Below are 24,272 nucleotides of genomic sequence, written 5' to 3'. Positions count from 1 at the left end.
TCAGCTTCAGAATGAAACCCCTACAAGAACGTAGGGAACTTTTAAGAAATTTGGGGTTTGCTACAAATGCTGTGCTTCCACAGAACACCTTGCAAACGACAGTAAGGCTATCATTAACCCTTTCGCTGCTAAGCCCTCCGGAACATTTTTCAAATCAGCTGGCCAAGCCATTTTTGAATTTTCTGCAATTTTTTCCTATTGATTTGATTTTCAACTGCTGCGTTACTAGCGTTTGTAAAAGACCCCCCAAACCATATATTTTCTGAAAGCGCAGGCCCGGTAGAATAAAAAGATGGTGATACTAAATTTGTAGGCTGTGCGATAATTGTGCAAATGTTTCTCAAATTAATATTAAACCGATAAAAATACACAATTCAATTGATCAAGCACACTAAAATCAGTATCAGCGCACAAAAAAAAACATTCGCTAAAGCGACCATCAGCTTATAGTAGAACTGTAAATGCCAGGTCCGTACGGCGTACTGAGCTGGCCAGCTGGAAGCACTTTTGTAGCTCCGTACGACGTACGTCCTTGGCAGCGAAAGGGTTAAATGCATTGAATGTGACAGTGATGACCACGTGCAAGCCCTTCATTCATATCTGCACAACTCTACTATGCCCACAGAGAATCCTCCTAGGACAAAGCAAGGCTGGGAGTGCACAGATCAAACAGCACCTTCTACCCCAGTGTTCTCTACATGTACAGAAATCTGTGGCCTGGACTCTGTGATAAATTCTGTGCAAAGATATGCTTGGTTCGTGTATACCCCAAAGGTCAACCTGAAAAAGGCCATAAGACTATATTAATCTTGATGATCAGAGTAACCAATCTCTTGCAAGAACAAAGTTTTTTAAACTGTTAAACATAACAGGAGATGCCTTACCTTATACCCTAGGCACTTGTGCCGGCAGTACAGAAGTCTTAGGTAGGAGAGCCAGTGGTCTTGTAGTTGCTCCTCTGAATGACAATGTGGAAGTACCCTTGCCCACTATCGTCGAGTGCAACATTATGGCTAACATTCAGCAAATGTTCCACTGTTTCATCGTCGGTGAAGACAACAGAAACTTCCTAGGTTCTGATGGTACCGCAATAATGATATCAATGACGAAGTTATAGAGTACTGGATGAAGGTACACGTTTTTGGTAACAGTCCTCCCGCAGTAGCAATTTATGGATTGAGAAGAATAGCTCAAGAGGGTGAAAAGGAATTTGGATCTGATGCACACCTGTTTGTTGAAAGAAATGTCTCTATAGATGACGGACTCAAATCTCTGCCTACGGAAGAAGTTATTGACCTTCTCACTAGAACTCAGAACATGCTTGCTACTGCCAAACTCAGGCTTCACAAAATCATCTCCAACAGCAACAAGCTAATGAGAGCCTTTACCTATGATGACTATGCGCTATCAGTTTGAAGAGAGTCCAGCTAGGATCTGACCTTTGCCTTATGCAACGGCAGCCTTGGATTGCTTTGGAATGTTAAGTAAGACACATTCACATTTCAAGCATCAGCCTGTGACAAGCCCTTCACAAAGCGAGGCGTTTTGTCTGCAGTGAACAGCATTTATGATCCATTGGGTTTCATAGGCACCTTTTACCATTCAGAGTAAGTTACTGCTGAGACAACTTACTTCTGAAAACACAGACTGTTGTTTCTCCTTGGGTAAGGGGGTATCCCAAAGGTGGGAATCCTGGAAACAGCCCCTGAAAGCATTAGAACAGCTTGAGATACCACGCTCTTGCTGACAGTCGGCTCTACAAGTTTAAACAGAGTCCCGGCGGCAAAAGTCGCCGGGAGTCTGTTTAAACAGCCCCGATGCTGGCGACGTACACTGTACGTCGTCAGTCACGAAGGGGTTAAAATGCCAACAAGTGTAAATGGGAATTCAATCCACCTCATTCCTCTCACAAAGACCAGGAAACCTTCCCAGCTCACCCATGCAATCTTAGTCACTCTTCTTGCAGGGGTGTCCGCCATAATCAATGCAAGGCCACTGGTCCCTGTGTTCTTAGATCCAGAGTCTCCAGTATTTCTCACTCGAGCCACTCTTCGTACCCAAAAAATTGGGACAGCCACTACACCTCCTGGGGATTTCGATTGTCCCAATGTTTACAAACGTCAGCAGAAACAGGTTAATCATCATGCTAATGTGTTTTGGAGCTGTTGGAAGATGTTGTACCTTTGCAACCTTCAAAGTTGCAGCAAATGCAAACCTAATCTACAAGTGGGGGGACACAGTTCTCTTGAAAGAGACAGGTGCCCATCGCAACCATTGGCCTATAGGTCTTATTACAAAGACTATACCAAGTAATGATAGAAAGGTATGGAAAGTAGAAGTTAAGGTAATGAAAGAAAGTTCTGCATGGTTTTACTTCAGGCCTATAAATGAACTGGTACTTCTTCTGCCCAAAGAGGTAAACGTTGACCGGTCCGCGGCGATAAAAAGGTTGGGGAGCACTGTTCTAAATCACCAACTTGATTCAAACGGAGGTAAGAAGGATTGGTGCATGTTGCTGCCTTCCCCTCTGAAGATGGACTCACGGACATTTTTCTGTTCTTGTCACAGCCTAGACCAGTGATGGTTAACGTTTTTGAACCCGCGTGCCCAAACTGCAACACAAAATCAATTTATTTATCTCAAAGTGCCAACACTGAAAATAAGTTTGGTTTTGCACTGCAGTTTGGGCACTGAGGTTTGAAAAACGTTCAGCATCACTGCCTTACACAAAATAGGGAAACACACATATTAAAACATTTATACACCCAATAAAACACACACATCACACACACATTAAAACACACACATGACACACATATCACACACTCATTAAAAAAACCACACATTTAACACATGTAATGAAACGCACACATCACACACTCATTAAAAAACACACACACATCACACATGTAACGAAACACACACACATTAAAAACACACATCACACATGCATTAAAAAAACACAAACTTAATAAAACACACACATATCTTCATTAAAAAAACACACGCCACCCACCAACACACACACTCATACAACACACACGACTATTAACTATCAAAATGAATAATCATTTTTTAAAAATGTCCCCCTCTCCTGCGCACCTGTTTTGCATGGAAAGGGCTGCATCCCTAGGGTCCAGTGGGGCACTTGGGGATTTTCCTGGTGGTCCAGTGGAGGATCAGTATGATCTGAATCTCTGGCTGATGCAGACCATACTAATCACTCCTGCCTGTGAACAGCGGCAACAAGGGGGTAAAATGGCCTGGCCAGGAAGGGGGTCTAAACACCTGGTCTTGAAGTGGTTAATATATTGACGGTTCTGCAATATATTAAATAGGATCTGGGCACTTGCCAGGTTTAAAGATGGCTGCCGCAATTCGCGCCGGCCATCTTTAAAAGCTTAATGTCACTGAGACCCGTGGGACACTGGAGGCCAGCGCAAGGCACCCCAGGAGAGAACCTGGAGTGTGCAGGCAACCGGCACCTATGCTTGCGTGCCACTGGAGGGGCCTCTGAGTGCCCTCTGTGGCACACGTGCCATAGGTTCGCCATCACTGGCCATTGTTTTCCCTTGTTTTGTTTTGCAGATGTTCTTGGAGCAGAATCTTATTTTACTTATATTTGGACTTAGACTAAAGTTTAATATTAGAAATCATAGATTTTGACGGGGAGTGTCATGTTTCATGCATTGTGATATGCCTTTTAAATATTGTATGTGTTTAATCTGTCCCTGGTGTTTCTCTCATCCACTCAGCGAATGAACATGTCCCTGGTATTTCTCTCATCCACTCAGCGAAAGAACATGTGACTGAGACACAGACTGGAACAGAATGAGGAAGGGTGTAGCACCCTTCCTCATTCTGTTCCAGTCTGCGTCTCAGCCACATGTTCTTTCGCTGAGTGGATCACATTATGATCTTTTGACCTATCCGATGTTCACTGTTGTAAGATCCTCACAGTTTTGGATTAAACTTCTCAACAAACTTCAAGGTGTCTTCTGGATCTAGTCACTGTCTGCCAATGCAGCTAAGATTGTCGGTTATCGATATCTCGTTATAGAGATCACACTTTCAATGCTTAGACTGGAGAGGCAGGACAACCACCTTTTGTCAACAATCACTTGAAGTAATTGTTTTGTGAATGACTTTATCAGTCTTTCACATAATTTTCTCTCACACAGACCTTCTCCATTTTGGCTTTATGTTTGTAAAATAAATAATGACACTGTGTAATATGTCACGTGTTGTTGCTCATCTGAGGTTGTATCTACGTCATTTTAAGACCTGCTAAGGATCCAATGATTTTTATAATGTCCTAATACTTAAAACCATAACATTCAAAGTAGGTTTTTGTTCTTTTTCACACAACTGTATGTGTACTTCACTTTGCTTCTGGGTGTTAAAAACAGCTTAAACTATGCAACTTTACTTGTTCAAGAAACATACATGTTACTAAAGTACCCCTTTAATGTAAAAATGATGTAGGCTAGCATTACCAAGCTCTCATTTTGAGACTACTAGCTCCCTGGCTGTCATACTGAGGCTTTGTCTTTAATGCTTTGAGTCACTGACCTGAACCACATATACTGTAAAGGTAAGAAATTCTGACACGTTTTGACTCTTATTTACATCTTTTTTTTAAATCTGTGACTCAAAGGTACTACAGCTAGGCACAGCCAGGCAGGTAGCATTTTCAGAAAAACACCAGCAATGGCAGTGCCATACTTTTATTACAAAATTTTATATGAAGGAAGTAACAGAGAAGGAAACAGATGCTTCTAGAGCCAAAACACACCATGTAAGAAAGTGTCTGAAAAATTGTGGCTGTAATTTGTATGATTGTCGTCCACATTAGAGAATATACCTGCAAAGTGTTGCTAATGCATACTAGACTGTTCAGCTTTCTAGTACTTCTGTATATAAGACAATGCATGCGTTTTTCTTTTTACACAGTTAACAATTCTATTTTATGCATTCTGTGAATGATTCATTACTCTCATAGTTACTGTTTTTCCTTCCATTCGATAGGTCGTGTATTCAGACTCTTATACTGGTGGATTGGTACGATGTGGTATCGTATTACAACCTCTGCTTCTCTCCTTGATGTATTTATTTTAACCCGGTCAGTAAAGTGAACAAAAATGCATACAAATAATATAAACAAATAAAATCATCTGGATCTGCATTTTCTCAGCCTAGCTTTGGAGACTGTACCCGTACCCCTCCGAACTGGACATGCGGGTCTAACCTGGAATGTGACATTTGGCAACTGGGCTCTGCATTGTGGCGCTTTCTAGACCAGAGTGTACTGGTTAGTTTAGCCATGGATCACTTTTTGGGTCTCGAGCCATGGTACAGCCCCAGACGTGGCCCTGCCTCTGAAGACTCAGTTAGTGAGTAAGGCCAGTAGGGCTGAAGCATCGGGAGCTACCTCACTGCCTGAATCAATTTCTAATTTTGGCACTGGACCCCTTATCTTCTCCAGTACATCTGGATTCTTCCCACTCAGGTACCCTCTGTTCTACTGCTCTTGCGGTCTTGGGCCCGGGAGCTGTGCTACTATTAGGTTTCCACTCCCTTCCTCACATGAACAGATCCTTGTGGTGCTGGGTACTCATCAAGGTCTCTCCTTGTCTAAATTCCTGGACTTCCTGATCCATGGGGTTGAAAGGGACTAGTATTTAGCTGCTTCATACTTGGACAAGGACATAAATCCCTATGGCCACTTAGACACACCCCCTGCTTCTCATCAGAGCTTTTGCATCCAGTCTAGTGACCTCTCCTGGCATCACTATTATATATTAGAGATGCACCGAAATTTCGGCCGAAAATGGCACTTTTGGCAAAATGTCAAAAGTGCCATCTTTCGCCCAAAATAGCTGTGCATCCCTGCTTTCTCTCCTCCCCGCTGGGCACTGCTCTGTGTCCCAGCAGGGAGGGGAGAGCGATGTGAGCGGCCGGCGTCCCTCCTTTCGCACCGCTCAGCCTCCTGTGACAGACTAGGAGAGCGTCGGTGTGGGGGCGGAGACAGCTGTCACAGGAGGCTGGGCCGGCGGTGCGGGGAGGAGTCAACTGTCACAGGTGAAGGTGCTCTCTTCCCTGCACTGCTCGCTCAGCCTCCTGTGACAGCGAGTCAGAATGGAGAGCGGGTAAAGATAGTCAGTGATTGCTGAGTATTTGTAAATAATTGAGGACATAGCATGTTTACTGTCTCCCCAATTATGAATGAATAGGAAGTGATATACATCTCCACAATGTATGAATGAACAGGAACACTCAGTGTAGAGGATTCCTGTTCATTTACTGTATATAACAGGGGCTGCAGAAAAAGAGATTGAGGACTCTGCGTCCTCAATCTCTTTTTCTATTTTAAAAGGGAAATATCAGGAATCTGTTTAGACCCCCCAACAGTAAAGTAAAAAGATAAAAATATTTAATATAAATAAATTCAAAATAAAATGTTTAAAATTTTTTGAAAAGGTTAGAAAAGTAAACATTTCCACTTTCCGCCTGACATTTTTTTGCATTTCGTTTTTTTCAGGTTTCTAAAAGAGTTTGGTCTTGCTCAAATAAATGACAGTGTTGACACAAAGGTAGTTTCTCACAACAGGATACAGGAGTGTAGTTTACCTTCCATTGTTTTAGCTAGCTATCTCACAATGAGATACTTGGGTGTAGTTTGTTTTTAGCTGCCCTCCCATTGTTTTGCATAAAGTTTGTGTAAGTATCACACTCAAAGCTGGTCAACAATAGCCTTACCTTTTAGCATAACTGACCATGGTTAGCATCCATGGTACTGCGCTGCCATCTAGAGTTGGAAAAAAATATACATCTGCCATAGAATCTGATGCAGTTATAAGGGTAACACCCACAGGTAGGCTACCAACTTTTCTAAATAATAAGCCACAGCCCATTTCAATAGGGAGGACTTCACTGGAAGGGGAACCTGAGGAACCTTCTCAGGAAGCCATTTTCCTGAGAATGCTCAATAGCCAAGAAGTCCTGTTCAGTAAGGAACTTATGAACGAGCAACAACTAAAGCTAACTTTAGTGCATCTTATTGCTTAAAAAACCCATTGCATGTGCTAGAAAGGATACAGATAGCATGTGTATGTATGCTAGGGATCCACCAATACTAGTATTGGTATCGGTGCCGATACCGAGTATTTGGGCGAGTACTCGTACTTGCCCAAATGTTCACGTTGCCTATCCCGATAATGAAACTTCCGGTATCATGAAGCCGGGCAGCAAGTCATTATCTGCCCCCGGCTTCCTAATTGACCAGAAAGCCAGCTCCATTCTTCCTCGTTACCTAGGGACAAGGGAGCATGGAGACGGCTTCACGGCTAATCGGAAAGCCAGGTGGCGAGTCATTCCACACTTTCCAGCTAATCAGGAAGCTGGGCGCCGAGTCATTACATGCCTACTGGCTTCCTTAATGGGACTTCCAGTATAGTTATTTGGTATCGGCAAGTATCGAAAAAAAAAAAATATTGGTACCTGATACCGAAAAACCGGTACCCAGTACATTAATACTACTGGGTCAGTTTTATTGGCTTACTGCAAGAACCAGACAAACAAATAGCTGTAAAGTTTCAAAGCAAAGCAGTAGTGAGTACCTTCCTGACAGCTTTAACTCCAAGGTGTCAGAAAGAGTGGGTTGGTTTCCAACTCAGCCTTCCTGGTGGTCCTCATCTCACTAGTCTGTACCTGAGACCTACTCTGGCTTTATTCTCTAGCGGTGCTTTGTGAGCACCATTAGTTTTTCTGTCTTTTTGACTTTGTGGGACCAAACCCTTGGTTTCTCTAGTGGGGATAGGAGTCTCCTCACACATTTTGGGGCTATTGGGTTGTACTATTAATGTACATTCTCTGGGTACCTCATTTAGGTCCTTACCTCCTTAGTCAGGGGGTTGTTGTTCCTTAACTTAAAATATAACTATGGGGTAAGTGTTTTTCCGCCATAGTTCTATTTAGGGTCACGGGAGGACATATACTAACCTCCTCCTGTGACCCAAAGCTCAGTATATCGCAGGCCATACTGAGAGCGCCACAGCCTGGATGGATCCAGACAGCGTGAGTGACAGCTGGCTCTGCCTATCTAGATCCAGAGCCAGCTGTGCCCGCCCCCTCCCCCATCCGTTCCCCCACTCAGAGGTGGAGGATCGGGGGGGGGGGAGGATTCCTGCAGGGAGCGGTGAGTGACAGTCACTGCTCTCTGCAGGGAGATGATCGGAAAGTGAGCGAGTGACGGTATGTGTTCGCTCACTTCCCGATCAATAGAGCCGCCCGTGACAGCTTCTTTGTCACAGGTTGGCTCTAACTATGAGGATGAGTGGAAATCACTCACCTCATAGTTCTCCTTTTAAAGGTAGGATGTTCACCCTTGGGCCTTCCCTTACACAGTAGACCAACTGTTCTTTCTCACATACAACCTGTGAGAAATTTAAGTTGTGGTTCTATCTTTCTTTCCTGTGTAGTGCTCACCCCTGAAAGAGCCGCTGGAACAGACTGGTTCCTCTGTTCCACACCAGGATAACTTGCACAGATAAGATCCACAGCACACCAACACACCTTGTGGGGTTTTATAAGAGCTTTACTAAACAAATAATGCCCTAATTTAATAGGTGTGTGAAGATGAGAACAATAGCAAACAAATGTGCATAAAGAGAAATCAATCCAGGAATTCAGGCACACCTCTAAATAATGAAATAAACAGTGCTGAGCTATCTGAACAGATTCCCACTGACTTTGGATGTGGGTTAACAATGACTCAGTCCCAAATGTCCCCAGCTCTCTATACTACTGGCCAGTAGTAGTATTCTAGGCTAGCCAAAGTTGGGGCCCATACTGTGTTACAGGTAGATTCCACTCCAATAATTGCAGGTGGCCAATGGCCTCTCAGTAATCATGTGGCTTGAATAGCAGCTCCCAAGTTGTTTAGTGAAAAGGGGGCCTCCCCGACCTCTACGGCCAACTTTCCTCGGTCCCAACAGCAGTGTGTACACAGAGATGGCATGCCTCCATTTCCAGTAGCAGCCGTGCAGTCCCCATAGGATTTGTTCAGCAGTAGGAGGATGGTGATGTTCCTTTCTGATGCAGCTATCTCAGGATCCGTTTGTTCGGTCAGGTAGCAGTTTCTCTCTATGCTGGATCGGTCAGCTCCCTCACTGAGAAGCAATCAAGAATTACTGAGCAGGAGGACAAGTGGTATCTTTCCCCTGCGCCACAGTAAATGTCTCACAGGGACCAGTGTAGATCCCCACAGGATCTGTATCTCCCCCTGTAGTACAGACAGGCAGCTTAGAGTGGTGTTACTTGTCGCTTTCAACTCTCCCCACGGTCTGAGCGCGCTCAGCCAAGAGAGCTCAGTTCACTCCTTCAGCTCCCCAAAGCCTCCCGGGAGCTGTAGTTTAATCAGTTTGAGTGGGCACCATCAACCCCACAATTCCCTCTGTCTCACTATACTGCACAGAAATGAATAAATCTTTACAGGCAGAATACTTCAGCACTGTAGCAATTCTATAGAGGCTACACCTGTTTGAAATGTTGTTTCTTGTTCGACCTGACTGGTGGCATCTAGATGATCAGCCTCACGCTGACTCGGGTATTGTTTTCCCATCTATGTGGAGTCTTCCCCTCTGGTGGTGATCTTGTCCATCCTGGTTTGGAGCATTAGGTTGATCCTCTGTGATCTTCCTTCTGGTCGTGTTTCCCAGTTCCACTATCTGGTAGTGGGTTCTGACCTTATTCGTTAGATTGGAGTGTTGGTCCTTCAGGCAGCTTCTAAGCTGCAGGTGGTCCTCTAATTAGGTCTCTTAGTGGGGTTTTTGGCTGGCCCACCCCTTAGTTGGACTGCTTTTGGACATCCTGTCAGTCTCTGATCTCCTGTGTCCTCAAATAAGGAGAAGGAAAATTTAATTTTTGTACTTGCCATAAAAACCATTTGTTGGGGTTCATTGAAGGACACAGGGTCTACCCCTCTTTGTTTGTGTTTGTTTCTATTCATGGCCTTGAATCGGAGAATGTTGTCAAAAATTATTAGAATCTTTTTTTTCCAAATCGAATGTAATATCAGGAAAATATTGTAGTATGTCCACTAGATGGAGACTAGGGATGCACCAATAGTGATACTTGTATTGTTATCTGTACCGATACTAGTATCAATATATGTGCCGATACTGGGAATTTTCACTAATACTTGTACTCATCAAAATACATAGCGCAGTTACTGGCGCTTTAAATGTTTTAATAGATTTGGTTGCCTGGGATCCCGCGCTTGCTGGGGACCTCAGGCAACCTGCTGGGGACCCCGGTGCAGCTGTCCTTGACAGTGCCGGTCCAGCCGCACATCTCCTCTTCCTCCTTCCTGAGACCGGCACAGCCCTACACCCACCCGTACAGCCCTGGAGAACCCCACATGCAGCCCTAGAGAGCCCGGCACCCTCCAGTACAGCCCCTGTGTGATCTTCATGCAGCCTTGGAGAGCCCTACATGCAGCCCTGGAGAGCCCTACATGCAGCCCTGGAGAGCCCTGCATTCTGCCCTGGATGGAGAGCCCTGCAGGCAGCCCTGGCGAGACCCAAACGCAACCTTGGAGAGACCTGTAGGCAGCCCTGGTGAGACCCAAACGCAGTCCTGGTGAGACCCAAACGCAGCCCTGGTGACACCCAAGCGCAGCCCTGGTGAGACCCAAGCACAGCCCTGGTGAGACCCAAACACAGCCCTGGTGAGACCCAAGCACAGCCCTGGTGAGAGCCAAACGCAGCCCTGGTGAGACCCATACGCAGCCCTGGTGAGACCTGGTGAGACCCATACGCAGCCCTGGTGAGACCCATACGCAGCCCTGGTGAGACCCATACGCAGCCCTGGTGAGACCCATACGCAGCCCTGGTGAGACCCATACGCAGCCCTGGTGAGACCTAAACGCAGCCCTGGTGAGACCCAAACGCAGCTCAGGTGAGACCTGCATGCATGAGACCTGCTTTTGGGTCTCACCAGGGCTGCATTTAGGTCTTACCAGGGCTGCGTGCAGATCTCACCAGGGCTGCATGTGGGTGCCAGGCGGGGAGGAGAGTGATGACCGGCGTCTCTCCTCCCGCACCGCTCAGCCTCCTGTCACAGATCTGCAGAGCGATTTGGGGGCCGAGACAGCTTTCAGTGCTATCACAGGAGGCTGAGCTCTTCTCCAGGAGGCTGTAAGCTGTCACAGGAGGCCGGGCTGGCAGTGCGGGGGAGGAGTCAGCTGTCAGAAGAGATCGATATCTCCGCCGGTACTGCTGTTCAGCCTCCTGTGACAGAAGATCCAGGAAAGAGAGCGGTACAAGCAGTCAGTGATTGCTCAGTGTTTGTAAATTATTGAGGACATAGTATATTTACTGTGTCCTCAATTATAAATGAATGGGAAATGATCTACATCACTCCATGTTCATTCATGATTGTGGATATAGTAAACATACTATAGCCACAAGTTATAAATGAACAGGAACACCCAGTATAGAGGATTCCTGTTCATTTATAACAAGGGCTGCAGAAAAAAAATTGAGGACTCTGTGTTCTCAATTTCTTTTTCTATTTTAAAAGGGAAATATCAGGGGTCTGTTTAGACCCCTAATATTTCCCCAAACCCCTAAAAGTAAAGTAAAAAAAATATATAAAACATTAAAAAGTTTATAAAAAAATAAAATAGTTTAAAAAATTTGAAAAGGTTACAAAAAAAAACATTTTCGGTTTCGGCCTGACATTTGTTTTGCATTTCGGTTTTGTTTCGGTTTTGAAATTTTCATTTCGGTGCACCTCTAGTTACAAGTCTTTGCTCTAGTCTCAGTATGCCCAATTGTAAATGTAATTGGGATGGTAGAAGAAACTGCTATAACTGTACTTTACCCATAATAACTTAAAATGTATATTACTTGAGCAGAAGCACCTGAAATCAAACTGCATTTGACATACTTTTGGGTCTGATATCCATGTACATAAGCCCTAAAACTTTTATTTTTATATATTTATACATAAAAAGTATGAAATTAACATATTAGCATGTTTTTAATTTTGCAGGCCTTATAGTTTTCTAAAGAAAGCACTTTTGATCCTACTCCTTCTTCTGATTTTGGCTCCGATGGCTATTGGTAGGTGCTTGTTTTATTTTACCTACAAGTGTTTATAGGGTGTATTTATACTAGTTTTATAAAGCATACATCTAGGCTTGTGCATGCCCAGATTCCCCTGCATTTGCACTGCAGATTCAATCTGCAATGGATGGAGAGCAGCAAATATACTTTGAATGATGGTTTTAGGCCAATTTTTCATCGTGGGCTTCAAGCATTGCAAGTTCTCCATATAAATGGTGAATCATTGATTCACTATCTGCAAACAGTTGGGGATATCTGACATACAAATACAGCAAATGTTAATGAGACCTGTATTTAAGAATTGGACATTCATTTGTGTAGAGAGTGTAGGCAAAAAAATAAAAAAAAACAGGTCCACAAACAGTACTGTGCAAAAGTTTTAGGCAGGTGTGAAAAAAGCTGTAAAGTAAGAATGCTTTCAGAAATAAAAGTGTTAATCCTTGTGTCTCCATGTAATCCCAGACAGATTTGATGATGTTGAAATCAGGGCACTGTGGGGGCCAAACTATCACTTCCAGGACATTCTTCTTTACGCTGAAGATAGTTCTTAAAGGAGAACTATGGGGTCAGTGTTTTTCCCCATAGTTCTCCTTAGGGTAACGGGAGGACACAAACTAGCGTCCTCCCGTTACCCTAAGCTCAGTATACCGCGAGCTACAGCTCGCGGTATACTGAGACGTCTCATTGTCACAGGTCGGCTTAGAACTATGAGGTGAGTGGAAATCACTCATCTCATAGTTCTCCTTTAATGACATTGGCTGTATGTTTGGGGTCGTTGTCCTTCTGCAGAATAAATTTAGGGCCTATCACACTCCTCCCTGATGGTATGGCATAATGGATATTTATCTGCATGTACTTCTCAGCATTGAGGACACCATTGATCCTGACCAAATCCTCAACTCCATTTGTAGAAATGCAGCCCCAGTCTTGCAAAGAACCTCCACCATGCTTCACTGTTGCTCATTATTTAAATATTTGGCTGTAGCAGGAGCCAGTTTGTTCACCGAAGGGCTGGAGAGCGGTACAATAATGAGTGCAGGCGACAGTGAAGAATGGGGCTGCATTTCTGCAAATGGAGTTGGAGATTTGGTTAGGATCTCTGGTGTCCTTAATGCTAAGAAATATAAGCAGATGCGTATCCATTATGCCATACCATCAGTGAGGAGTGTGATTGGCCCCAAAGTTGTTCTGCAGCAGGACAAGGACCCCAAACATACAGCCATTGCCATTAAGAACTCTCTTCACCATAAAGAAGAACAAGGAGTCCTGGAAGTGATGGTTTGGCCCCCACAGAGCCCTGATCTCAACATCATTGAGACTGTCTGGGATTACATGAAGAGACAGAAGGAATTGAGGCAGCCTACATCCACACAAGCTCTGTGGTTAGTTCTCCAAGATGTTTTGAACAACCTACCTGCCGAGTTCCTTCAAAAACTGTGCAAGCGTACCTAGAAGAATTGATGGTGTTCTGAAGGCAAAGGGTGGGCACACCAAATGTTGATTTTATTTGGATTTCTCTTTTGTTCATTTACTTTCCATTTTGTTAATTGATAAAAATAAACTATTAACACTTTCATTTCTGAAAGCTTTTCTTCGTTTACGGCATTATTTCCCACCTGCCTAAAACGTTTGCACGGTACTGTATGTGTTGCAGTTTGTAACCACATTTAAAGATCCAATGAGGTCCCAGCAGTAAATGACTGTCTAATTGTTCATTTATGTTTTTAAATATGTCCATTAACCAATTGCCTTCCGGGGGCAATTTCTTAATATTTGCACACACATGATAAAAATTTTGGGCTAGAAAACAGCCTAAATTCCCAAACAATGGTATATTTTCTGAAAGCAGAGGCCCTGTAGAATAAAAAAAATGCTAGTTGCAATTTTTTATGTCGCACTGTACTTATGCAAATGTTTATCAAACCAGTATTTCTAGGATAAAATGCACTAAAATGAAATTTAGTGCACATAAACAGAATATAATACCCAATTTTTTGGTAAAATATTAAAGATGGGATCACATCAGGTAAATAGATACCAAGCTTGTCAAGCCTTAAAATTGCATGCGCCCATGAAACTGCAAAAAACTACAATACCAAAATTTCCAATAGGCAATGCTTTAAAAGCTTTACTGCGCATCAGTTTTTAGTGTTACCAGTGATTGATAGCCCTAAAAGTATTGCTCTTACTCCGGCGTTAGCGGTGATATGTAACATGTGTTGCACAATTTCTGTTTTTGCACGTAAGCGCACACGATGTGTGTTTGCATTTGTATGTGCGTGTGGGCGGGGGACTTTAAAAAAATGTTTTTGCATTTTTACAATATGTGACTTTTCATTTTTTTTTACGTTTAACTTTATTGTTATCACATAGGTATGGAGACATCAGGCGGCTCTTAGACCCCTATTGTCACCTAGAGACCTCAAAGATGCTGATGAAGCAGCAATTTGCTTCGCCAGCTTCTTCTCTTTTAAAAAAAATGTATTTTTTTGCCCCCACGCGTCTTTAATGAAACACGCGTCGGGTGCGCCTACGTATGAAAACAATGATCGCGCTACACATGTTGGGTATCGCTGCACATGCTGAAATAAGTCTAGTATAAGCCAGTATTTACATGTATCTCTAAACTGATGACCTATAAGGGCTTTTAAAGCGCTGTCTATGGACTTTTTGGACTACTGAAACCTGTCGCAGTTTCACGGACGCACACAATTTTTAACCTGGGCATGTTGGGTATCTATTTACTCGCTGTTATCTCATCTTTTTTATCCTATAAAACATGGGTATTCTAGTGTGATGTGGGGCATTTAAGTGCATTTTTGACTAAATTTTGGGGGGCTAATATCGTGCAACAAAGAAATTTGGAAATGCCACCATTTTATTCTATAGGGTCTTGGCTTTCAGAAAATATATCATGTTTGGGGGTTTTACGTAATTTTCAGGCCTAAAATGTGGATCATATCATGTAATCAATTTTTTTTTTTAAAAGACCCGTCATGAAGGGGTTAAAAAGAAAAATCAAGCATTGCCATGCATTGTAACAATTGACATTTGCCTTTTGAAATAGAAAAAGAAATTGAGGACATAGAGTCAGATGTAATCTGTCTTAAAGAAACTGAAGCTATTGATGAGTATTCAAATACTGATAATTTGTTACTCTGGTCTTCCAGCACAAACACATTTGCTAAAAACTAGCTTAGACCACAAGGGTAAGATTGTCATGCTCAAATATGTGATCCAAGTTTAAAATGTGTTGTTTATCTGCATCACTGTTCCTTTGGGGCTTTAAAGGGAACTTTTTAATCTAATGTATTCTCTTATCAGGGTTATGGCATTACCCATTTGGACTCCATGGTTTCTTATCTGTTCCAATGGCTGCATTTTCTGGCTCACAAAAAACTGTGAAAGACAGTGTCTTAAGAGAACACAGTCCAGGACCCCAAATACAGCCTCTAAAATTCCAGGTTTGTACCAGACCAGCCTTTGATATATTTGTGTCATTAAATGGCAGTCTGACTAAATCAAATATTTCTGTTTAGATAGATTTTACTATTTTACAGCATAGACTGCCTACCTATATTCTTTTTGCACCCAGCTGCTGAACACTCTCTCTAATAAAAGATCTGTCTAAAAACATGGAAATTCACATCAGGAGAATTTGCATGTTTGTGCGTGCAAAAAAAAAGAAACAGGAAGCTCTGTGGATGGCGGCCTGTCTCTGGGGAGACCATAGAGTTTAGCCAGAAAAGTTCCTAGCCAAGCAAATTTGCCATGCTTGACCAGGAATCATCTTCCAGTGTCATGCAGGGGCCTACAGATTTGGATGTCCCAATATTACTTTTTCAAGACCAAGTACAGGTACTTTCCCATACCAATTACCGATACTTTTTCTTAAAGGGACATGTGAATTTTTTTTTCTAAAACAATACAAACTAATGATTTTAGGGGAGTTTAATTTATAATTATGAAGAACTGTAACTCAATCCATGATTATTCTGCATGGAGAATAGCAACAAGCAACAAGCAATAGAGGACTAAAGATCCCATCAATCCATGATTATACAGCAAGTATACAGGGCTGCATACAGATCTCACCAGGGCTGATTGCATTTTTACGTTAAGTAATTCGATTTCCAAAAAGCAATAGCCAATTGCAAAAAAAGTCAGCATGCATGTATACTCATACATATACACACACTCATGCATGTATACTCATACATATGCACACACTCATGCATGTATACTCATACATATGCACACACTCATGCATGTATACTCGTACTGCCAGATTCCAAGATCTCACATCATATAGATGGTCTGAGATTGTGTCCTATAATTTGTTTTTAGTCTTTCCAACATAAAACATGTCACATTTACATAACAAAAGATAGACTATCCCTTCCATAGCACAGTTGGTAAAATGTTTGCTTTTAACTACACAGAAGACAATAAGGTGCAGTGCAGTGAGCACACAGTGTTGCCACTCATCCACTTGCTCCAGCCTCTCACTCCTTCTATTCGCATCCAGCCCCACAAAACCGTTGCTCTCCTCCCACTTGCTGTCCCGGCTTCCCTCTGTACTGTAACCCTCTCAGTGCCAGCCAGGCAGAGAGCGGCATGCTCAGTGATCATGAATAGCACACAGCCCAGGAGCTCAAGGGTTATATTGTGAGAGGAGGAGTGTAGAGGTTCCAGTCTGAGACATATGGAATGTACTGTACGGAACAGCACAACAGAACACGGCATGTAAGCACTGTGGGATGGAGGGACGGGGACAAGCAGACTGCTATACAAGTGACAGCCACTTGTACAAAATGATCGCTGGCTGCTCCCGGCTCTACAAGTGACAGCCGCACAAAACACTTGTACAAAATGATCGCTGGCTGCTCCCGGCTCTACAGTTAGCCCTATTTGCCCGAAGCTGAGCTAAATGTAGAAAACAAACCACCCACACGGCGCCCCTGAACTGCATGTCCAGGGCGATGGGAATTCCGCACCCTTGAATTTAAAGTGCCGGTATTAGCCTTTAGTATCCGGGGCATTTTCAGGAGTACATTGTGGGGTCGTACCATGGTCCAACCCAGGGGGGAACAACATATGAGTAATCTAGAGGAAATCCCTGAGGAGTTTGTGTAGATTAAAGAGGAGGAGGGTAAGAGAATAAGTAAAAATGAGAAGCAGAGAGTGAGAGATAAAGAGGTCTGGGGAGGGGAGTGTAAGAGGTTAATAGATTAATAAAGTAAAAAAGTATTAGCATAATAGTGTAAAAGGTCCCACCCCCTGAGAGGCCCAGGAGTTAAGCAGTGAATAACACATGAATGGACCTTCTACTATGCATAGGAAGATGATGTGTCTGTAACACAACACGAGGCCATGAGTTGCAGGTATCGGTCAGTGGTCCTAAAGTACCTCCACAGCATCCACTTAGAATGAAACTTCTCCTCTAAGTTTTTCAAAGTGGCTGTGAGATCTTTCATCGAGTAGCTATCATTGACCCTGCCAATCCACATCTGTATAGTAGGGGCTTGAGGTAATCTCCCCCCGTTCCATGGCAACCCATTGCTTCATATCTTGGTGTGTACACCAATCTATCACTCTGTTGAGGTGAGAAGCCCTATAGTAAGCCATAATGTCAGGTAAACCTACTCCTCTTATGTCTTTGACGTCTAATCCTTCTTCAAATAGGAAATGGAAAGGTGTAAAGTCCCTCTAGAGACGTACAAAAGTGGATCCATCGTAAAGTTGAAATCACCGCCTAAGAGCAGACGCTCTCTGAAATTTTCGCTATATGGGTCACTAGATCACGAAGAAAATCGGATCAGAGTTAGGGAAATATTGGTCAATGTAACCGGAATTTCGCCTATTCTACCTTTTTGGACTATAAGAAACCTTCCCATCTCATCGATTCACTAGTCCAAAAAGGTCCAAGGAATCAATTTGGACAGAAGAATGTTTGACCCCCTTAGATTTGGACAGAGGAGAGGGACAATGATAAGCTATCGGGAAGTCTCAATTGGTATGTTTTGGGACACAGCCCCGTTTGAAGTGGGTTTCTTGCAAATAGATCACGTGAGAGCAGGATTTCTTTAGGTCCACTAATAACCTAGAGCGTTTTTCCACCATATTAAGACCTCATGCATTAAAAGAGGTCAAATTAATCGGTCCCATTTTCGAGCACCAGTGATAAACATTTAGCTGGTTCAGGGAGTGGGACAGAGGGAAAAGTAAAGGTAGAGCTAATGCAAGGGCAGGAGTATAGAGAAAAAGAGGGAAGAGGAAGAAAGCAAAGGACAGAAAAGGAAGAGCAAGCTAGGCAGCAAAACCTAGAGGGGGAAAAAGAAGAAGAAAGAGATAGAGGTAAAAAGAGAAAATTGGCTAGAACAGACTACCAGTCAGCCAAAAACAAGCCTATCCCACTTATCTCAATGTGGGGGAATCCTACGGGGGGTGCGTGAAGTAGAGAAGTTATTAGTCAAGGAACGCACAGAAATGGTAATAGTTAAAGGAGCAAAACCCCGTGTGACCCTGTGAAACGGTCACAGCACCTCTGTGTCCAGCCCCCATATGTGAAAGGTGAAGGGAGTAAAATGGAACAAACGCACATAGACAGGGCATAAAAACCAAATCACTACTCTTGCCAGAAAAAGGAAGGATCGATCCAACCCTGCATTGCCTCTCATACGGTAAGGAACTGTACCAGGTAGGTCAAGAAAAGCCCCCAGCCACCCAAGATCCAAAATCATGGGTGATTGCAAGACCAGCAGGACCAAGATCTTCAGGGACCTGCAAACCCATAACCAGATAATGAGCTCAGAAGCACAATGCAACTGGACATCAGGAATGAGGGCTGGACTAGGGCTGCAACTAACGATTATTTTCATAATCGATTAGTTGGCCGCTTATTTTTTCGATTAATCGGATAAAGAAAAAGGTATTTACATGTTTAATTATTTAATATGATTAATTATTTAGTTATTAATTAATAAATAGTACTTATTTTATTATTTAATTATTATTAAATATTATTTAATGGACATATCATATTCCTCTTTCGGCTTAGCTCTTATCTCTGACATATGCCACAGAAAGAACCTGTGCAGAAAGGAAAACATTACCAAGCAAACTTTTCTCTCCTGGACTCCTCTCACCAGACATGTTTTCTGGGGGAATCTGATTGGCTGTATGCTTGAATCCGCATCCTGACGCATGGATTCATACATGTGAGCCAATTTCATCTCGCCTAGCTGAGAGTAGAGGATATTGCTGGACACACTGCACACAAAGCTCCATTAACCGCCACTTTCTTTTGCTGTACGTGGCTCCGTGTGTAGTGTATTTCGGGCTTCACAGGGTTTAGGGCCGGTTCACACCATCTCCAGTCCATTACGGCACGGTTAGTGGCCGGAACGCACAGGATCGCATAGTGGAAGCCTCCTTGCGTTCTGGGGCAGGAGGGGGCATGCCGGTGCCATTTAAGTCAATGGCACCACGGACACACACCCCCACCTACAGTGTGATCACCCCCATCACTCACTGCGCACACACACACACACATGGTAGGCATACAACACATAATACAAATACAGTACACATGCAACACATAATACGCACACGTTACACATGCAACACATACAACAAATAGTACGCACACATTACACATAATACACACATAGTACACATACAACACATAGTACACACACAACACATAGTACACACTACTTACATTGGTTGTACATCTCTATTCATGTCAACTATGATCATCCCACGGAGGAGGAGGAAGCTGAGGCATGGGGGAGGCCGTGGTTCCCGCAAGAGAACAGTCCCCCAACGGTCAGACTTCGCTCACCAGGACTCTGGGTGACGCCGGGAAGAGGAAGCTGAGGCATGGGGGAGACCATAGGTCCCGAACGGGACAAGTCCTTGAACAGTCAGTCTGCGCTCACCGGGACTCCGTGTGATGACGGGACGGCCCTATTCATCCCCTCAGTCCAATAAGCAGCCCGGGGAGGAGGAAGAAGCCGCGGGTCCTCTGGCAGTGTCCGTCACAACAGCCAGGCTGTGCGAGTGAGGCTGGGAGGAGGAGGGAGTGAGGGTGCAAACAGCCCAACTAATCGATAATGAAAATCGTTAACACCAGCCCAGTGTGTCATGCATTAATGTGCATTGTGTAAAGGCAGCCCATTCATTTTAATGTACTGCCCAATGCTTCACAACAAATCAAAAATTGTGCATGCAATATTCTTGCCAAGATAGCATATTGCAACGCACATTAGTGTTGCCTTGTGTTGTACTGCGCTGCAATGCAAGTGCCCTTGGAAGGTGTCTTGGGTTGAATGGTACTACAGCACACATAGCCATGTATTGCTGCAATTCCCTCTGCTACTAAATATTCCACGGTCAACTGGGAACAATAGTAACTCAGCCACAAAGTGGTAGGTCACGTAAAATGACAGAGCTGGGTCAGCGTATGCTGAAGTGCGCAGAAGTTCCCAGCTTTCAGCAGAGTCAATAGCTACAGACCTCCAAACTTCGTGTGGCCTTCAGATTGGCACAACAGTGCATAGAGAGCTTCATGAAATTGGTAAAGCACACCGCCACTGGATTCTTGAGAAGTAGAGACGTGTTCTCTGGAGCCACAAATCATGCTTCTCTGCCTGGCAATCAGATGGATGTGTCTGGTTTTGGCAGTTGCCAGGAGAACGGTACTTGCCTGACTGCCAAGTGTAAAGTTTGGTGGAGGGGGGGATTGTGGTGTGGGGTTGTTTTTCAGGGGTTGAGCTTGGTCCCTTAGTTCCAGTGAAGGGAACTCCTAAGGCATCAGCATACCAAGTCATTTTGGACAATTTCATGCTCCCAGCTTTGTGGGAACAGTTTGGGGATGGCCCCTTCCTGTTCCAACATGACTGTGCACCAGTGCACAAAGCATGGTCCATAAAGACATGGATGGGCGAGTTTGGGGTGGAGGAACTTGACTGGCCTGCACAGAGTACTGACCTCAACCCGATAGAACACCTTTGGGATGAATTAGAGCGGAGACTACGAGCCAGGCCTTCTCATCCAACATCATAGAACACCTTTGGGATGAATTAGAGCGGAGACTACGAGCCAGTCCTTCTCATCCAACATCATTACCTGACCTCACAAATGCGCTTCTGGAAGAATGGTCAAGCATTCCCATAGACACACGCCTAAACCTTGTGGACAGCCTTCCCAGAAGAGTTGAAGCTGTTCTAGCTGCAAAGGGTGGGCCAGCTCAATATTGAACACTACGGACTAAGACTGGGATGCCATTAAAGTTCATGTGCGTGTAAAGGCAGGCGTCCCAATACTTTTGGCAATATATTGTACGTTTATTTCTCTTTATCACCTGATTTGTAAATACTGACTGGTTTTTAACTGAACGAAAAGCAGATTCTATTTATAAATGATTTGCTAGTGAATTCACCCCATATTTTACCAAAATTCTTCACACAACATTTAGCCTATATATAACGCAAAATTAGTGGACATTCTTCAAGTGAAACTTCCCAACAATCAGCAACATCTTTTCTTCAGTAAAAGCATTATTTACTATAATACTCACCCTCTCTAAAAAGGGGGGAATGTTACCTTCCCTGTGTTGGTTATGTGTTTAGATGAAGCAATGAGATCTTAAGGAATGCTGAATTAAGTTTTAGTTGCTTTTGTTATGGAAATTCGCTTGGGCTAAGCGCACAAATCCATGCTGCGCTAAAAGTGCGCCAAAAACAAACAATTTCCCAGTGCTTAAAAGCACGTGTAGTAAGCTCTTTTGTGCAAGGAAAGGCAACACTCATGCAGAGTCAGACAAGATGCTTCTTGGTGGAGTTTCTGTGTCCAAGTCTCCCTGTCACAGTCGCTTCATTTATTTTATAAATGACAAACAGGAAGTGACAAACAGGAAGTGATGTCAACAACCAACATCACTTCCTCAATACATCAACATATCATAGCTAGCCAACGAAACACATGTATATAAAAGAAAGGGGAGTATATGTTTGTACGCGGTGTGCACAGAATTAGACCATGTGCAAAAGCAGCATGCCTACCCATGGTCTCCATCTTTAATCTCCCATTAACACTGGAGCGAACTTCATCCAGCAGTGCTCAGTGAGCAATGCCCAATAAAGATTATAGTATGGTTCTCATGAATGCGAGCTTATCTGCAGGGACAATGCCATATCATTTCCAGCGCGCTGATCAGATGCATCAGAAATACGAACGCACGTTCCTTTCATGAAGGCAGATATGTATCTAAACCGATACATCTTCCTCAAAACAAATGCATCCACGTCAAGCCAATAAATCCACGCATTGCGCAGGGGCCCTAGCTGGCGTCCATACAATCGTAAACAAAACACTGCTCCGCCACGCACATCCACAGTAAGATATCTACTCCAATTGTTTACCCCCAGTGCTGATTTAATCTGGATCACGTTCCAATCGAGCGTGACGCAGTAAACCTGACACTGAGAGACATGATGACAATATTACAATATACTAAAAACACATCCTAATAAAATTTCCACAACACTTTGGATAATATTACAACAGAATACAGCATTATACAGCATACAAAGAGAACTTCCTGTATATATCATAGATAAGCATGAACATACAGACTAGGATTGCACTACAGCCTAGACATGTGCGATTCGGTTCGTTCCGAAATTCGTTTTGGACGAATTTTCGGAGATTCGGATGCATCCGAATTCCGAATTAAAGCTAAGACGAATGCAAAGGAATCCGAAATTCCCGATTTCCCGAAATTTGTTATTGTACGAATTTCTTGCAGCAAAACGACATTAGGGAAAAAAAAAATTACAACATTTAGCTTCTACAACACAGAAGCAATAGTGTAGAGGTTAGAGCACAGGTTTGCCATTGTCAAGGTCGCTGGTTCAAATCCAGGCATGGGAGAGTAATGGATAAAGATTTTTTTTTCTTTGCTTTTGAATTGGCATTCTCCTATTGACCTAAATGACTAAATGTCATTTTTTTGTCCTAATGTCATTTTGCTGCAACGAAATTCGTTATTGGACGAATTCTGTTGCAGCAAACTGAATTTTTTTTTTTAGAGACTGCAGAAAATGAAAAAAAAAAAAAAGCGTGAGGTTTCCCCCTTTAGGTCTGGTAGGAATGTTAGGGACCCGTCCCCCCCCCTTACAACACAAAATAAGTGTGTGGGGTTCCACCCAAAATCCCTACCAGACCCTTAAGGTCTGGTAGGAATTTTAAAGGGGAACCCCAGCCCCCAAAAATGGGGGGGGAAAACGTGGGGTCCCCCCTAACAGTCCTACCAGACCCTTGATCCGAGCACAGGCCCGGCAGGAAAGGGGGGGGGGCGATCGAGCATCCCCCCTCCCTGCGCCTTACCAGGCCACGTGCCCTCGGCATTGGGAGGGTGTCCCCATGCCGATGGGGACAAGGGCCTCTTCCCCACAACCCTGACCCGGTGGTTGTGGGGGTCTGCGGGCAAGGGGGCTTATTTGCATCGGGGTACCCCTTTAAATAAGGGGGCACCCAGATGCCGCCCCCCCCATGTGAATGAGTAAGGGGTACTTGTACCCCTACCCATTCACTAAAGGGTTAAATCAAATAGTTAGTAAAAAGTCCAGACTTTTGACAAAATCCTTTAATTGAAAAAAAAACAAACAGTCAATTTTTGACTAGTCCTTTAATAAAAAAATGAAAAAAAAAATGGCTCCATCGATGTAATCCAGAGTCAGGATCAGGATGCAGGACCCCCGCCGACCCGCTGAAATAAAAAAAGTCCCGCCGCAGACGACCACCCGAATCTGACGAAAACTAACAAAAATGACATTCAGTTTGAAAGTCAACAGATGGGCAGAGCGAGCCATGACGTCACGGCTCGCTCCGCCCATTTGACATTCTCAGCTGTCAAATGCTACATATTGCATTCATATATATCAAATGCTTCTATGGTAAAAGTACAGAGACTATAGTGTAGTGCAGGGCTCAAAATTTCAAGTCCTGAGCTACTAGCCAGTCCTTAAAAGTTACGGACGGAGCTCCCCTTTACTGGGGATCATCTGTTTAGCTCCACCCTGGATGACATCATCAAGGATTTGACGGGGGGTAAGAGTACCTTCCTGCCTCAGT

The 24,272-nt window shown here is 43.7% G+C and overlaps 1 protein-coding gene across 1 annotated transcript in view; it reads left to right on the top strand.

Annotated features, from left to right (window-relative positions):
• The first annotated feature begins 1,009 nt into the window (after positions 1-1,009).
• Positions 1,010-24,272, top strand: part of LOC108802253 (SUN domain-containing protein 2-like) — an 82,812-nt gene continuing 59,549 nt past the window's right edge. Inside the window, 6 exon segments of the mRNA XM_018574120.1 lie at positions 1,010-1,082; positions 1,256-1,410; positions 5,003-5,026; positions 5,028-5,122; positions 12,058-12,128; positions 15,456-15,595. Of these exon segments, the coding sequence (XP_018429622.1) occupies positions 1,010-1,082; positions 1,256-1,410; positions 5,003-5,026; positions 5,028-5,122; positions 12,058-12,128; positions 15,456-15,595 (558 nt within the window).

The sequence above is a fragment of the Nanorana parkeri genome, unplaced genomic scaffold (genome assembly GCF_000935625.1).
Source record: "Nanorana parkeri isolate BGI_ZX_2015 unplaced genomic scaffold, ASM93562v1 scaffold2749, whole genome shotgun sequence".
Classification (NCBI taxonomy): Eukaryota; Metazoa; Chordata; class Amphibia; order Anura; family Dicroglossidae; genus Nanorana; species Nanorana parkeri.
This window is presented reverse-complemented; position numbering and strand designations above follow the sequence as displayed.